Source organism: Vulpes lagopus, chromosome 16 (assembly GCF_018345385.1).
Source record: "Vulpes lagopus strain Blue_001 chromosome 16, ASM1834538v1, whole genome shotgun sequence".
NCBI classification, from domain to species: domain Eukaryota; kingdom Metazoa; phylum Chordata; class Mammalia; order Carnivora; family Canidae; genus Vulpes; species Vulpes lagopus.
In genome coordinates this window covers 31031611-31049506 of record NC_054839.1, presented here as the reverse complement: position 1 = coordinate 31049506, position 17896 = coordinate 31031611, and the positions used below count along the sequence as shown (strand labels likewise).

The 17896-nt window shown below is 31.3% G+C and overlaps 1 protein-coding gene across 1 annotated transcript in view; it reads right to left on the bottom strand.

The window, feature by feature from the left end:
* Positions 1–17896, bottom strand: part of MYCBP2 (MYC binding protein 2) — a 262243-nt gene that overhangs the window by 62549 nt on the left and 181798 nt on the right. Inside the window, exons 52-54 of the mRNA XM_041731051.1 lie at positions 11007–11231; positions 10021–10153; positions 6178–6300 (exon numbers count right to left, since the gene is read on the bottom strand). Coding sequence (XP_041586985.1) covers positions 6178–6300; positions 10021–10153; positions 11007–11231 — 481 coding nt within the window. The remainder of the gene's footprint in view (positions 1–6177; positions 6301–10020; positions 10154–11006; positions 11232–17896) is intronic.

Genomic DNA, 17896 nt, shown 5'->3' with positions numbered 1-17896 from the left:
AAACCTACATAAATAATTTGAAAGAAAAAAGTAAATTATAGAACAGTAAAGAAGAAGCCTAAGATACAGACTTCTATCTCTTTCATGCCTATCCGTGCATAAGACAAGGGAAATCTGTAGTTTTATTTCTATAATTATTCTATTTCACTAGGATAACAGTTGAAATAATTTGTGGGTATATATAATTTTGCTAGTTTCAAAAATTACCAAATTAATTTAATGTACCAGAATAAATACCAATTCCAAAGATTAGTGAAAAACTATTCCTCAGTTTATTTTACTTTTTTAATTTTTATTTATTTATGATAGGCACACAGTGAGAGAGAGGCAGAGACAGGCAGAGGGAGAAGCAGGCTCCATGCACCGGGAGCCCGACATGGGACTCGATCCTGGATCTCCAGGATGGCGCCCTGAGCCAAAGGCAGGCGCCAAACCGCTGCGCAACCCAGGGATCCCTATTCCTCAGTTAAAAAAAAAGCAAAACAAAACCTAAAGAATTACTGATAATAACACTCACAGAAATTCTAGATACAGTGAATGTGTGGAGCAGTTTATGTTTGTCTATATGTAGAGCTTATATATTTAAATGGGAACTTGAGTTATAACATTTAGGAAAATTGTTTTCCTTTCCAACTATGCTGCATTCTTAAAATTAAACTATAAAGGAAAGTAACCAACCCAAACATAACTAATACTGTGGGTGATAAATGTAGATGGAATTTTTTTTTTTTTTTTTTTTTTTTTTTTGTAGATGGAAATTTAAAAACACATACCGGGGGACCTGAGTGGCACAGCCAGTTAAAGTATCTGACTCTAGTTTTCCACTCAGGTCATGATCTCAGGGTTGTGAGATTGAGCCCTGTGTCAGGCTCTGTGCTCAGCATGGAGTTTGCCTGAGTTTCTCTCTTTCTCCCTGTGACCCTTTCTTCTTCCACCCCTGTCATTTGCTCTCTCTCAAATCAATCAATCTTAAAAAAAAAAACCAAAAAACAAAACCCCACACATATTAAAGGCCAGTTTTGGCAGCATTACTTATTAGCACACAAAGGTGAATATTTAAAAAACAGCCTTTGTAGTCAGTAAGACTAGTCTCATGTTCTGGCTCTAACATTTTATTGTATGTGTTTCTAGGGAAAATCCTTTACCCTGAGCTTCTGTTTCCGGATCTGTAAAATGGAGACAATATAAATGAGGATGTATCAAAGTGCTTAAGTAGTGTTTAGTATCTATATAGTGGTGACTGTCAGTGTAAGCAAAAATGAATAAATACAGTCTTCTATACATAATGTTTCATTTTAGTATCACAAAAGTAGAAGACAAAAATGATTCTCATTTTGCTATTTAGTAATGAGAAATTCATTATGTAGTCATTTTCTAAAGCAAGATGAACTGCTAGTGTGATAGACAGCAGTGATGTTCAGGAAAGAATACCCTACTCAAGTAGTCTTAATAATAAGCACTCTTCCATATTTAATTTTCTTAATATGATGTGATTAATTCCACTCTAATTTTAATTTCCAAAATATTAAAACTATTTTTAGATTCCATACTAGGTTTAGTCACGCTAAAAATTAAGAATTCTGGTTTCTGGAATTTGGAAGTCAAACTTCTGCGATATGCTGATGAAAGGTTTAGAAGAAAGATTTAAGTAATTCCCATTGCTGCAGTATAGATAAGCAATGATTCAGAAAACTGGTAACTGAGATATGTCTAGGCCATGATTTCAAATTTTCTCCAAGATGGTAAAGGAAGAAGTGGTACTAAGAATGCCTGGACACAAGATACAAAAAAATTATTTTGATACAATGTCAGCTGGAAACCTTCAAGACAGAAACCTATTATCCTTCAAGGGAGACAAATCTGATTTTATATGGTCTTTATATTTTGAAATATTTTATTAAATAATTTGGTGAAAAAAGCAATAATTACACTTTTTTTTTTTTAGAAGAATTGCAATGACCATTCAAGTAGAACAAAAATATCCTTACTTTTTTTTTTTCTGCTGCTATGACATTATTAGGGTAATTTGTTGTTTAAAATTTTATTAATATAGATTTTCTGCCTAACTGATCATGACTTTTTTCCTTTTTGTTTTTTCCCCTTGTCTTTACCTTTTAACCCTCCTGTAACCTGGGCACACATAAATATAAAAAAATTGTTGCTTCACAAAATGAGTAAACTAAGTTGTCACTTCTCTTTCCTTCTTCTGGAATGCTTACCAAAGAAGGAAAAAACTATTTCATACATATGACACTGTGTTTCATTGAAATACTTCTTTTATTTATTCAAGTGAATACTGTACATATATAAAGACACTGATTAGCTAGAAGTTGATACTACTAGTATTTTCAAACTACTTAATTTCCTTAAACTTTCTTAATGTATACTACAATCCTAGAAAAGTTTTGTAACTCTTGTATACTCTAACATAGATAATAATATCGTAACAAGTAACATTATTTGCATGAGCTGGGACTTTCACAAACTCATTCAGTGAATGGTTTACATATTGTATAACTGATACATGAACTGAAGGCCAAGAAGAGCTTATTGCTGTCATACTGCAAGAAGCTTTTAGAAATTTATGTGGAAGCCTCAGGAGGATATTAAGAAAAAAAAGAACATTCCATTAAGTGTAATTTGTTTGGGTCTATTTTCCAGATCAATGTGAATTACTATCCTGGATGAAGGGCTACAGCAACCCTAGAAGGCAGAGCTAAAATCAAATGATCACTTACACATATCAAGAACAAGGAAAACAACAAAAAAATAAAAAGCAAGAGAAGAAACAACAATTTGAGAAAATCTGGAAACCTAAAGTTGCTATACATTTCACAGATACCAAATTCACTTAAAAGAAACAAACAAACCTGCCCAGTATCACCTCTCCTTCATACCCTTGTACAGTGAAATAGGTTTTTTTTTCTCTTGGGGCATCTCTAGTAACAAAAATCCAGTATAAAACAATGAAAATCATCTCTATAATTTATGCTTAGCATAGTCATGCATACTGTAAAACAAAAACTTAAATAAAATAGTTTTTATAACATGCTTTATTGTTTGTATTTGCTTATGCTGGACTCAGAATAGAGAGCATAACAGTCATACTTCAATAGCTATACTTAACAAAAATGTGTGATTAAAAGAGAAGTGTCTTAGCTGCAGAATGTCTTAGCTCAAAAAAGCTTAAATGCTTAAAAAATGTGGGAAGGGATAACATCTTCATTAAATAAAACCAGTCAAGTGAGTTGATAAATAATTAGTAACTAATAAACAACTCAGAACAAAGCTTCAGAAATGGCTTGATGAGGCAGGTAAGGCTGACAAACTTACTCTGAAGCTGAGGCTGCTGGAAGGAAAGGGGCTGTCCGAACACAAATGGGCTGTGGACTAGGGAAGAGGGAGGTTTTGCAGCTTGATCAAAGATGGAAGGAGCTGGGAGATTGGGCCGTGACTGAATGGAATTCAATATGGCACTCAGTTGGTCACCTGCAGTGGGCAAAACAGTCAAAACTACAACTTGTTATTTATTAACATCCAAAATGGCAAAGAATATGGTGCTTTATGACATTCAGATAAAGTTAAACACTAAATAAAACTATGCCAATTCAGAAATGAGTGGAAGTTGATGTTTGTCATCCTCGAATTAGGGACCAAATATTGCATTTTGCTTTAATAATATTATATAGCCCACCTACAAAAACAAATTCATGTAAATTCATATACAACATTGAGCAGCAGCATGGGAGAATTTACAGTTTATGAAGAATCCGTGACAGGTAAGTTGACTCAATATTATACAAGTGTAAATGAAGATCTAAGTAAACAGTATCTTCTATATAATACCAAACAAATGACTAAATAACCCTGCCTCATGTGCAACACACTTCAAGCAGAAAATAAGCAAATATGAAGTTTTTAAAGTAAATGTAGAATTGAAGGGAGGCAAAGCATATGTTATCAACTTAGTAATATATTTATTTAGTCAATAATTAATATTTCCCCTTTTTAAATTGTTCCTGTCAAAGAAATTATACTTCTTAAAGCATGAACTCCCTTGCTTGGATGGATAATATAAAAATCTTTAAGACCTATAAGATAAAAAGGAGTGTGAACTATCTAATTTGAATAGTATCTCAAATATGAATTGTGACATTTTCCCTTAAAATTAAATACAAAGGACTGTAACAGAAAAATATTTTTAAAAATATGAAACAATTAGATGGATGATCCTTAACTCCTTCTTTATAACATTATGTATATTAAATAGTTTAAGTGATGCTGAAAAAGAGAAGAAGAAAAAACATATCCAGAGTAGTTGATGCAGAAACTGGAAAATAGTACCTTTCCAGCCACATTCCCTACATATAATAAAGTTTCTTAACTGAAAACTTTAAATGAAGCAGCAAGAAGGAAAAGACTTAAATGGAAAGAACTGTGTACACAGCTACATGTCTACTTTTTAAAAACTTACGCTGTAGATTACAGAAAGGATTTTAGAGATTATGAAGAACTTTATAGAATTAAGAATAAAGAATTTCTCCAAAAAACAATTTCTTGAACTTGGACAGTATTAGTTAAAGAAAATGGGAACTACTGTTAAAGGTAAGTTCATACACAAAGGTTAGATATATTTGATTAGATTTTTAAGTTTCTTAATATTCCTTTGTACCATCTAAATATTTAAAAAGTCTATTAACAATTACATGCCATTTCTGAACAATATTAGCAAACTCACACTTTAAAAAAAGTAGTATTTTATTATTTCTATTTAATAACAAATGTTCTCAGCAATGTTGGTCTCTTTAAAGTTGATTAATAGTCCTATGATGTTTTAATATATTATATTTTAAAGACTAAATTAGGTGATAACCACCAGTACAATTTAGACATTTTAGAGAAGTGACTGACAGCATACAATTTGAAATAAATATGGCTTTAAAACAGATTATTAACAAAGCATAGTAGCGTTAAGTAAGTGCTGAGATTTTAATTGAAGGATTGACAATGGTGAGAGAGAAAGGGAGATGAAAAAAACACCCCCAAGCATTAACCCTACTTAAGCGTGAAGATCTAGCTCAAGGTTCAAATCTCACCTACCGGGAAACGAGCAAGCAGGTGTCCCCACGCCTGCAGGGTAGACCAACATAACAGAGTAGGAGAAGCCAAAAAGAAATCTTGTAGCTAGAATTGCTTCATACAAGTACTTTATGGAAAGCAATAAAAGTATCAAACAAAATGTGGTTTTAAGTTGATAATTTCCTCTACATTGCTGCCATTTTGTGTTTTGTTGACTATTTCATTATTTCACTTGCTCTGCAAGTCAGGTCTAACGATGGTCTTTGTTCTTTGAAATCAAATCCAATGAATTAGTGTAAATAACATTCTGAAGTAAAATTATTTTTACTTAGGCTATCTTCTCTCTCCTACCCATCATCTAACTGTATACTATTTGTTGATGATATGCTGATTTAGGAGTCAGGATCAAGTACATAGAAAGAACAGAAATATATCTGAATTTAGATACAAATCCAATTTTAGATGAAATTCATGTATAAATTATTCTGAAATAATAATTGTTTGGATTGTCCATAATGTTGGTCTCTTCTAATATTACAGCCAAAAAAAGCTATGCACATTTTAAATTCTTTGGTTTAGGGTTTTATTTTTCTTTTCACAACTCTCTGACTTCATTATATATACCAAACTCAAAGACATCATTCATTTCATGTAATTCTAAATTAACTAAGATAACTTGGTCAGACATTCAAAACCACACATACGTAATAAGGCTGACGTGTAGTATTACTTAAAATGTTTTGATTTTAAATGGAGCTTTTTATAAGGTTCTTTTTTGCTCATTAACAATACTTCTAATAATATAGATGATAAAAACAATAGTTCCTTTACTAGATACAGTGTCACAGAATCTTTATGTGTATCCAAAGTGAATATCTTTAAAGTAAAAGCAAATACGAAATAACTCCTATGAATATAAGCTAAAACAGGTGAAAATGATCCTGTAAAAAGAACGCTTTTGTAAACATCTGACTGCTAGTTTTCTAGGAACAAACTTTAAAAGTTTTATGGGTGAACAGTACTAAAAATGGGAAAAATGTAGGGCAATAAAAAATATTAAAGTTGGATAGGTAAAAAGACTCACTTTCATATACCTACCTTTATTATTTCCAAGTCCATAATCAAATCCTTGAGCACTACAACTTGCCCCTTTATTAAAAGCTTGCACTGAGAAAGGGCTTGGAGGAGGAGTCTGAGAATTTTGATCCAGAAGAACTTGTTCTATAATAAAAGGCACAGCTATAATATCAGTTTCTTATGTGCTATTCTCTATTCATAGAATAAAGAGAGAGTTGCCAAGAAAGACTTTATAATTTTAAAATAACATTACATTTAGATTTGATAATACATCAGTTTCTTATGTTATTCCCTATTTGTAGAATAAAGAGAGAGTTGCCAAGAAAGACTTTATGATTTTAAAATAATATCACATTCAGATTTGATAATAAGTCTAACAATTAGGTCATTGACACTTGACAGATTATATGACAAATCTTGGTTTTCATTTATTAAATATACAGTGAAACTTAGAAATTGGATATGCTCTTATGGAGCCAATCTACTTTTACTGTGGCAGGATACATCACTGAATGTATACTAATATTTCTGGACCAGGAACTCAAATTTGTAACAAATTTATACAAGAGCATTTTGTAATAAAAATGGGTATCCTAATAAACCAGAAATCAAAATATTTTGTATATTAGTACTCAAATAGAAAAGAGTCTTCAAAATGTCTAAGTATATAGTACTTCGAGTACTAATATACAAAATATTTTAAGTTCTGAATATAAAAATTGTGGAAACTTTAATTTTTAACCTTTTACTTCTTAAATAAGGCCATTTTCCCCCAAAATGAAACGATGATAAACCAAGTTATGAAGTCAGAGCTATTTGCACATACTTAAGTCTATAAATATATCAGAATTCTATTTCATGAAAAAAAGTTATGTTAATGTCAAATTTAAAAAGGCAAAATAAAATCTGTCAAATGAAAGGCAAAAATGAGAAAAAAGTGTTCCATCAAAATAATATAATGAATAATGAAAAGTTTTAAGTATATTTTTAAAAGTCAAGATCTCTTTAAAGAGAAAAATGGAACTAGAAAGAGGGTGGAGAAGTGTTTTCTTCCTCCCTGTAAATCAGAATCCTGCTATACCACTGGTACTGTATGTCTACCCCTTAATGTACATTTTTAGACTCTTTTCAAGAAATCAATCCCAGCACTTCCCTTAGGCAATACTCTTCAGTATGAGAGATTTCAGCAGTGGGAATATCTCTTCTGGAAAATACTCATAAACACTAACCCTGAATGGGAAAGATAGCATTATTCTTACCTCAGAATGGTCTCAGCACCAAGTACAAAGTCTGTTTTTCTTTTTTTTTTTTAAGATTTTATTTATTATTTGACAGAGAGGGAGCGAGGGAGAAAGGGTGAGAGGGAGAGGGAGAGAGAGAGAGTGCGTGTGCACATGAGCAGGGGGAGGGGACAGAGGCAGAGAGAGAAGCAGATTCCCTGCTGAGCAGGAAGCCCCAAAGCAGGGCTCAATCCCAAGACCCTGAGATCATGGATCCTGAGATCATGACCTGAGAAGAAGGCAGATGCTTAACCGACTGAGCCACTCAAAGTCTGTTTTTAACAGAGCAGTAACTTTGCCTACTAGCTTTATTTACAGATATCAAAGACCTATAAAGAATTTTAACAAGAGGAAAGTTTTGTTTTACTTTACTATTTCATATAAATTACTATAGTGCCAAATCCTCTTATTTCTATACTGAATATAATTACTTGTTAATACCAATGAGCAGACTATTTGGATACAATTATCAACTAATCTTAGTGATTTTAAGGCACTGACATCACTTTTTTCCTGATCACCCCAGGTCTTATGTTAAAATATTAAGAATCACATTATGATAAAAAATATATATATCAAAAGAGCAAAGGACCATTGATGGTCCTTGGTCCAAAGGACCAAGTGATGACAGAGAAAAATTTAAACTTCTGCTTTTAGGGCTGAATATCTTTCTTGGCAGAAACAATATCCTAATTTAAGAAGCATTTTACCTAAGAAGAATCTTTTACCTTTTGAGCATATAGAAATAAAATTCTCCATTTAAAAAACTATGTCTTTAGTATAGAGGGCTTTTTCATTTTAATAATAACAGCTAATCTTCCATCTGGCTAGCTTTATGTTATTATTTGTTCATTTAGCTTTCATATTGAACTTACAAAGTATCTTCATTTTGTAAACGAGAAAACTGAAGCACAGAGATGTTAGGTAACTTGGCCGATGTCACTTAAGAGCTGTAGAGCTGGTATTTGTACTGTAGTGGTTTAGCTCCAGAGTCCACTCTGACACATTAGGCTGCACTATGCTATACTGCCAGTTACAGTAATTATTAAGCTAGGATGACCCTTTGGTAGCTACCTAAACTATTCTCGTATTATTTAACTATTTCTTATATAAAGCTGATCTCACTTTAGGTATTTTCATTTATATCTAAATATTTCTAGATAGTGGAAACATTTAAGAATTTCTGATATGTAGTATATACATAATCATATTATAAATGGGAAGGTTATTTTGTCAAATGTCTGATTTACAACAAATGAAGCCTTTTTTCACTTTCACAACATAATGAAGAATAGTTATGCCACTTCAGGACATTAATTTATAAACCACATCATCTTTAACTATGAAATATGTGTCTGTAAAGACCAGGAAGGGCCTTCAAATTCTATTCACTGTTCACTGACACAGTGGTGTGATATAATTAGCAGAGCATCTGAAGTATGAATGAAGATTCTGGCTCACGTCTTACATCTGTCATACATCCAGCTGTATAGCCACAGGTAAATCATTTTAAATTCTATGACTTTTAGTTTCCTTACTTATAAAATGAAGATTATATAACTTAGCACAAAGGCTTGTTGTAAGGGAAAAAAAAGAAGAAATGTTTAATATCTAAATGCACTCTGTCATTCATGAAGTCTCAAACTTTACAAATCTATTTATACTTATGGCCATATTACCTCTTGGATAATACATACTATGAATTTAGTCTCTTTTGGATAAATATACATGTTCCTTTATTTATTTGACCTTTTCCAATAAATTTTGGGATTTGGAATAAAAAATCTATGCTTGACTTATTCATTTATTTTGATGTCCTAAATAGTATTTTTGTGACTCAACTTGTATTTACAAAGCTTAGTATGCAATTAGTATGTGCCAAAACTGTTTTATAACGAGGAATACAAAGATTAAAAACTCTGTGCCTGTCCACAAGGACTCACAATCTAGGTATAAAGACAAAAAATCAACTTCAATATAGTATCAGTTTTGTTCTAGTGGTGAATACAGTTCTTTAAGAACACAGAATTCTTGACTCCGTCAGGATCAGTTAAAGCTTTACAGAAGTGATGACATGATCTGAACTTGGAAGAATCATGTTTTTGACCCGAGGAAAATGAAGACAGGGGGACAATAAGGAAAGACTTTTATTAATTGAGATTGCTGTTGAAAGAGATAAAGCTAAAAGTTGAAGCTCTAACAACAAAATAGGAACCCTTCAAAAGATGCTATGCATTCATCCAGTGCTCCTATCTGAGACAAAATTTAAATGAAATTGCCTGGGAGAAGTACTATGATTGATGGTTTGAAAAGTGAACTTCCTCTAGTGGCAGGAAGGGTAAAGCATTCAGCTCTGGACTGGCACAGAATAATGAGTATATGAATCCATATCAATGAAATTAAAAGCATGGTTTCCAAAGGTGGATTCATATGTTTCACAATTTCTTTTAATTCTCTTCTTACATGTGCATTTAGTATCCATTATTGTACAAATATTAACAATAGTTAAGATTTTAACCATTAGCTTTGCTTTTTACCTAAAAAAATAAACACACAAATAAATCACAAATTTAAGCCAACTTGCCATCTTCATGTCGGAGGTATTGGTTTCCGCCTCTGTCTCTAGCTAAGGACCATGCCTCTCCTTCATCACTCTCACAGAACTCTACCATGCTGTTCTTATCCAGCTGCACCCATGCACCTTCAGAATTGGTTACCTAGTACATAACAAAAAGCACGATTGGTTGGCTTGATTCTTTCAGGGCACTAAGGCTGAAAACCAGCAACAAGTTTAAGTGTTTGAATAGGGTAATCATTCCGAAAGTTTTTACCATGAAATTAGTTTCTGAAATTAAGACCACAGCCTGAGGTAAGTCAGAAATCAATAAAATGTTCTGTAAAATACTGCTTATTTATGATTTAAGTAAAAATAAATTTCAAGGCACATAATACCTAAGTAACTTTAAACATTGCCCTAAAACACATGGCGCTCTCTTTTTCTTTTTGGCACCTAAAATGTCCTAACACAGCAAACTATTATTTAAATTAGTAGTGTCTATAATACAACTTGAAAATGGCCCTGACACTGAGAAATAGCATGACACACTACATCTTCAAGCTCATCAGCTGAGGCAAATGCCACAGTTGACCAAAAAGTAATTTTAGTTGCTCAGGACTTCAGTGAGACACATAAATGGGAACAAAGAAATGAAACTCTTTGTATGTATTACATCTCCATACCAACCAATTCATAGCAAATATTTTAAAGCACTGTTAAAACATGTTATAGTACATTTGTAATAATGGAAAGATATATGCACATACCAAACATTCATATATACAATACAAATCATTGTTAATATAAATATTTTCACAAGGGTAATTATGAGAATAAAATTATTTAAAAAAGAAGTACAGAAAAAATGTTAGTAGTATTTATAATACAAGTAAAGATAAAGAACATTAACATTTAAAAACCTGGGATGGAAATGGCAACCTTTGGTAAAAAGAGATACTCTTTCTTATTAAAAAGGAGTAACTTAGAAGTCATGAAGCTACAAGAATCCATACCTCTCCCACTGCTTTGACTTTGTTTCCCAGAACTAACATTCCAATTGGGATACCTCTAAGGTTAGGGCAGCTTCTGATGTTGTGACCGGAAGGTCCCGTCTTCACTACCTTGTATATGCCTGGCCCTCCTCGCAAGAACGGCATATCTTGTTCTTGCATTGTTGCTTCCTGTGGGCAGCAGGAGTTTATATCTTTGAAAAAGTCATCAGTATTAGTTTTAGGTTCCTGAAAATTTGAATAGGAAAAAAAAATAAACAAAATGCAATCTATTATCACTTGACAATCCTCTTATTAGCTTTTACAGCAAGTCTATAATACTACCAAACAAGAGAATACATATCCAAAGATAACTGAAATATATACATTAATTAACACCACTACTAAAGAATCTTTCAGTTTTTCAATGCCGAATAATATTTAAATAGAGGTGAAGAAAAGATAAGTTAGCAGGAGAGCAAATAAACCTCTGATTTCTGCCCTCCACAATTTAAGAAATATGATAGTACTTGAATTTATATTTATCATTCAATAAAATACTAAACAGTAGGAAAAACAAAAACAATATAATCTGTGAACCACAACTGAATAATTTTGAATCATTTATTACTGCATTGTTCTATGTTGGTATGGGTTAAAAAGCCTAAATCTTCATTTCCTTCCACTTTGCAATAATTATTTATAGAGAAAACAGGTGTGAAGACTTATCTATAGACAGCAATGATGAAAAAAATGTACATAAAATATAGCTGCATCTTAATATTTACTAGTTATGAACGAAATAAGAGTGCTTATAAGATTTTAACAACTCATACTTCCTAATATATACAAATAAAGATGTCTTGCTAGATTTGCTAGGCCATTACTAAACAGTGATATATTAACACTATTAACAGAAAAAGAGGATTATTCTTTCAGTACAGAGATCAGTATCAAAAGATTCATTTTTACATAAAATATTATACTTTTGGAGATAAAAGCATCACTTCCAAAATGAAAGAAAAGGATATGCCTCAACTTTTCTGTTGAATCTGAATGAAATCGTTTCCTATGTGAATGCAGTGAAGAGAAATAACTTCCTCATATTTGCTCTGCTTCCCAACTACATGTGAAGTTCCATACTGGGAGTTCTTCTATTGTCATTACTATTCCTTTAAAACTGATTTAGACTGTACTTTTTAAATACAGTACTAGAGACTCTACAAATTGCTTTACATTTAAATATAACAAAAGGTGACCATATTGGGGCACTTATTCAAACATTAGATTAAAATTAACATTTAGTAATATAATATAAATGGAACAAAAATGAAAAAAAACACTAACACATTATTTATGCAAGATAAAATAATACCAAATAATTCTATCCCTCTATTACTATAAGTAGTATCATACTAAAGGGTCTTTTCTATAGTAAAAAAATTAAAAATGAAACTCTAAGGTTTAAAAAAAACTGTGGATTCAAGAATTCTGGGTACCTGTGACTTTAACTCAACATATTGGTTAGGGAAAATTTTAAACCCACTACTAACCTTCATATAATATTCTATAAATTTCATTGTGGTGATAATCACCAATCTTTATATATACAAATATGTACTATGTACAATATTTGTTGACATTTACTATAATTGTCATGCTGTATTATCCAACATTCTTTAGTTATACACTGGCAATTTAATAGAAATAAGAATTTTAAATACCTGAAAAATTTAGTTAGATTTATGTATTATACATACCCATGCAAATATATTTGTAAACATTTACATATGAATATAAAGAGAATGCTCAAAATAAAAATGGAGAGTTAGGGTCTAAGAAGCTGTGCCACTACACTAACAAAATTTTCAATAAACATTTAAAAATGTCTAGTTGTGAATAATCAACTTTAGTAAATATATCATGCTATATCATAATTGGAAGAGGCACATTAGTCCTATACAACTCATTTTTAAAAAATTACATGATATGATATCAAAAATTACAAGCAAATATGAACAGATTTAATGAAAAATAAATTTCACTGGTATTCAATGATATAACTAGAACTTTTAATTAAGTTATAACAATATATCCAACTTTTGATCATTTAGTGTAACAGTAAGAGGTAAGTCTTGGCAAAAACTAATAACAATTTTAAATTATTCAGTGAAAGGCAATATATGAGAACTTCTATTTAAATATTTAATATTTTATTGAACAAAGAAATTATACAAATATGTCAAAAATAACAAGCAAATATGAATGTCTAGTGAAAAATCAATTTCACTAGTATTCAATAATATATCTAGAGCTTTTAATTAAGTTGTAACAATATTTCCAACTTTTGATCACTTAGTGTAACATTAAGAGGTAGCCTTGGCAAAAACTAATAACAATCACAAGTTATTCATTCAGTGAAAGGCAATATATAAGAACTTCTATTAAAATACTTAATATTTTATTAAACAAAGAAACTATACAAATTAATAAATGTAAAACAGTCTTTTTTTTTAATATAAGTAGTAAGAGAAGAATTGACAGACAAAAAAAGGTCATAGAATTGTGGCTGTCATTCTGAAACAATCCTAACATTCACGCTTTGTTCAGGTCAAAAATAGAAGACTTGGGGACCAGTGTATGAAACTGATGAAGTGCAGTGTTATTTTTTCTCCTTGCATTCCCACCCCATTCTCAGGTGAACATCCAAATGGGCATGAAGGCTAGGGAAGAAGAGAAGTGCCACAGAGTCGGGACTTCCTCACTGAAATAAGCAAGCTCTGAGAAAGCCAGATGTAGTGATGTAGTTGTGGGAGAAGCTAGTCATAAATTATATACAGCAAATTTGAAGTCACATAAAAGTTTAACTTAAACTAATAATACATTCCTTGTCAAAAGTAGAGGGAAAAGGATTACCAGGGAAACTCAACTGTAGCACTTTGTATAGATCTTTATTTATTTATTTATCTACTTTTTGGCAAAAATCCTTTTATTAACTGTAAGCAAAGGCTTCAAAAGATAGAAGGTAAAATTTGTTATACATGCTGAAATACCTGAATAATGTATGACTGTTCCTTACAGTTAACTCACCTGGGGAAAAAAAGCTTTGGAAGTCCATGAAAATACGTCCAAATCCCTGACTCCTTGGCTAGCATTAAAGATACTCTGAGCGACAAAGTTTAAGAAAGAAAAATATCAACAAAGAAAGGGAACAGGATATTATCTGCAGAAGATGCGTTCACAGTAACAACATTGTTCTGTACTCTAGCACCAGCACTGTGATATGATTTTACTAAAGGGAAACTGAAGCCACCTGAGTAAACCACACAGCAAAGAAAGACTGATAAATAAGTTTTTGTCAAAAGCTCTCCATGGATATAGTGTGTCATGCCATTTACTAAAATTAAGAGCCAGACATTGATTTAAAGCTTAAGACAGTCAATGTGAGTAGGAAACCTTAAAACTCTTTTAAAAGATGACAAATCTATTCCAATACAAGCCAGATTTGTTTTATGACAGAAAACAGCCTGCTGTTTTATGAAGAAAATGTAAATAACAGATTGTATAGATAGTGTAACCATTATTAAGAGTAATAATGGCATGTAGTATCTGTAGACATTTTCACTTTCTAAAGTACAAAAAGAAAAAAAAAGAAAAAAGTTAAAAAATCTAAGTCATTTTCCCTTTCTTCTCTAAATGAGAAAAAAAATCATTTGGAAATGTTACCAAAAACTGTTAACAAATATGTTAAGAATAGCATAAAGAAAAACATACAACCAGAATCTTTTCTCAAAAGATAGGCCTGGTCTTCTCCATCTCAAAGTTTATGAAATGCACAGAGCATTTTCCTTTTTATGTTAAAATCTAAAACTATATTTTTAAACAACCAACTTGTAGCAGCATGGTCCCAGAAAAATCAACACCTTCACAAAATGTCTTAATGAAAATGTAAATGGTATATATTTTACATAAAAATATCATGCTATTGAATATATTTGTCTGATCTGAAATTAAAATCTTTCCAGTGAGTAGCATTTACACATTTTACTGCTTATGTAAATACTGTGATAAATGGTTATGGTGGTGGGGGAAAGGAGGGCCCTCAAAATATTAATAAAAGCTGTTATCATCCAAAATTTCAACAGAAAAGAAACACAATTCCCAAACAATTATTAGCCATTTTAGATAATGACAATTTATCTACTATTTTCTAGTTTTGTATTTTCCTCATGTATGTAGGGACAGATGTAGATACACACCCATATACATACACATATATATGTTAATTCAAAAATAGAAGACATATGAAAGCCAGAAAATGAGTTTCTAGTAATATGACTACAAATAAATACCTACAAATAAATGTAAAACAAAACAAAAACCACACCCCTCTCACATTTAAAAATATATAGCAAATAGGGTCCTTTCTTTTTAGGTGAAGTGGAAACATGACGCAAAGCATTCTAAAATACTATATTGGAAGGAAAAATATGTCCTTACTGGTTTACTTATGTATATAAGAACTTTTGGGCTATCTGCTCAATGGTTTTTCTCCTTCACAGAAAATAGTAGTGCAGATCTTTTGACATAAAACAATATCAACATTTTTTTTAACATTTTCTTTTTTTTAGCATAAATTTCTTTAGTATTAAAAACAATGTAAAAAGTGTTTTGAAAAGCAAGGCAGATGACTATTAAAATATACAAATTAGCTCTCATAGATTAATAAGAGTACCACTATGTGTATAAATATGTGTATATACACATACACAAATACATATCTACAATAATCTAAATCCTTTTATTCTCAAAGACTATTGTTAAGACAAAAAAATTCTCTCAAGAAAATTAAAAATTATAACATACTAAAACCCTAACTAAATTAATGAGTACCAAACTGTAACTTTAAGCTGATAATCTTTCAAGGCACAGATCAAGTAAGTGAACAATTTTCATTGTGAAAATATATGACCAAATATGCCAAATATTCATGCAAAAAAATGCTAATTCTTTCACTGTGCTGCTAGAGGAACAGAGTTAAGAACTGCCATTTTTAAAATTTATTTTTATTTTTTTAAGAAATGCCATTTTTAAAGAGAAAAAAATAAAATGTCTCAGGAAAATTAAAAACAGCATATGTATAAACAATTAGTGTTATTTTAATTGCCTTAATCTCATTCTGTTAATGGTGTATCAAGTAAATATTTAGTATTTACTAAGATTAAAAACAGATTATGTATATACATACAAAATATATTAACATAACAAAACCAAGCAACTCATGGTATTTTAAAGCTGTAGCTAACAAGCATCACATCAGGTAAACCCATAAAAATGAAATTGGATATAAAATGTGAAAAACATCTGCCAATTTTACCAACTGCCCTGAATAATGCTGTCAGAGAGATTACCAAAAGATATTTTCCCTTCATCTCTTTCCCACATCTTCGGGGCCTAAAACTTGGAAAAACGACCTATTTTCTATATGTGAACACCAGTCTATGTAGGTTTGTATAAATGCTTGGAGATGTTTGGAGACACAAGTTGTTTCTGCAGGAATTCAGATAATACAGGAATTATAAAGATATCTCAGAACACTTTGAAGGAGGTATCATTTACTCTCCTGGATAGAAACTCTACCACTCAACCTTCCCAAAGTTGGTAGACCTCATTTTTGACAAAGCATCCAAAGAATTGGGCCTATACGTTTCAAATCACTAATATCTCTATCCTAGAAGTAAACTTGTTTTCCAAAAAAATTTAAGCCTTCGCTAGGCAGTCAAGTATCTTCCATGTCAAGTATCTATCCCTACTTATATTTTTTTTCAATGCATGAAACATCCTACTAGCTTGTTTACATTTTATAGTTTTCAAATCTTTAGGATTTTAAATTAAGATCAACATTTTATGCCTTATGCCTTATGCCTTCTCAGATTGACCTACATCAACTTCAGAGTCCAGAGTGGTAATCATTTTGTGATGGGACCATGACTTATAACACCTTCCACATGTATCACAGTATTCATCCTCATTCAACCAGTAAGGTTATGAATATTCACATTTATTTAATTTGGTAGTTTTACCCAAAGTAATATGATTTTTATAGCTATATATTTACTTTATCCTTTTTTAACTATATATAACCTTATCTCTCCACTAATTTCTGCTTGTGATCCTGAGAGAGTAGTTATCTGTAGACACTAGAAAAATAAGAATAATAAAATACATAACATCACAGGTCACAATGAAATTAAATGAGAGAATATTAAATGAGAAGAAGCATATATGTGATAGGAATTATTTTGAGCAGCAATATCATATCAAATATTAAGAATTAAAATTTAGTATTCAACAAATGTTGAAGGCAAAATGTAGTATTTAACACTCTGGAAGAAATGTGTTTGAATAAGAAGGAATTCTTAATGAGTCCTTACCCTTAAGAAACTTAACAACAGAAATATGAGGTATACAAATACAAATGGGCTGAATTTGTATTGGGGCTGAAAGCAAGAAAAACAAACTAAACTTTGTGGGTAAGAAGCAAGGCTTTTCTATTTTACAAAGTGCTGAGAAAAGAAAGGGAAACCTAATTTCCCCAGTAATTCTATGCTTTCTACCCCCAATCCTTTACTTCACCCATATTAACTAGTTTTCAGGTCCCCAACATAGCAGGCCTCTATAACTCTGGACACTTGATTCTCTATCTAGAAATTCCTTCACTTTTTCTTGGTAACTTTTAACACTTTTCTTCTCAAGTATCGCTCCCTAAGTGAAGCTATTCTGTAACTTATCACAATGCAACTTAACTATTTGAGTATGGTACGTCGGTCAAATTATATAGTGAGTACTGTAAAAGGGAGAACAGCACTCCATCTTATTTATTTTGTATCCCTCCCCTTTCCTCTCCATTCACT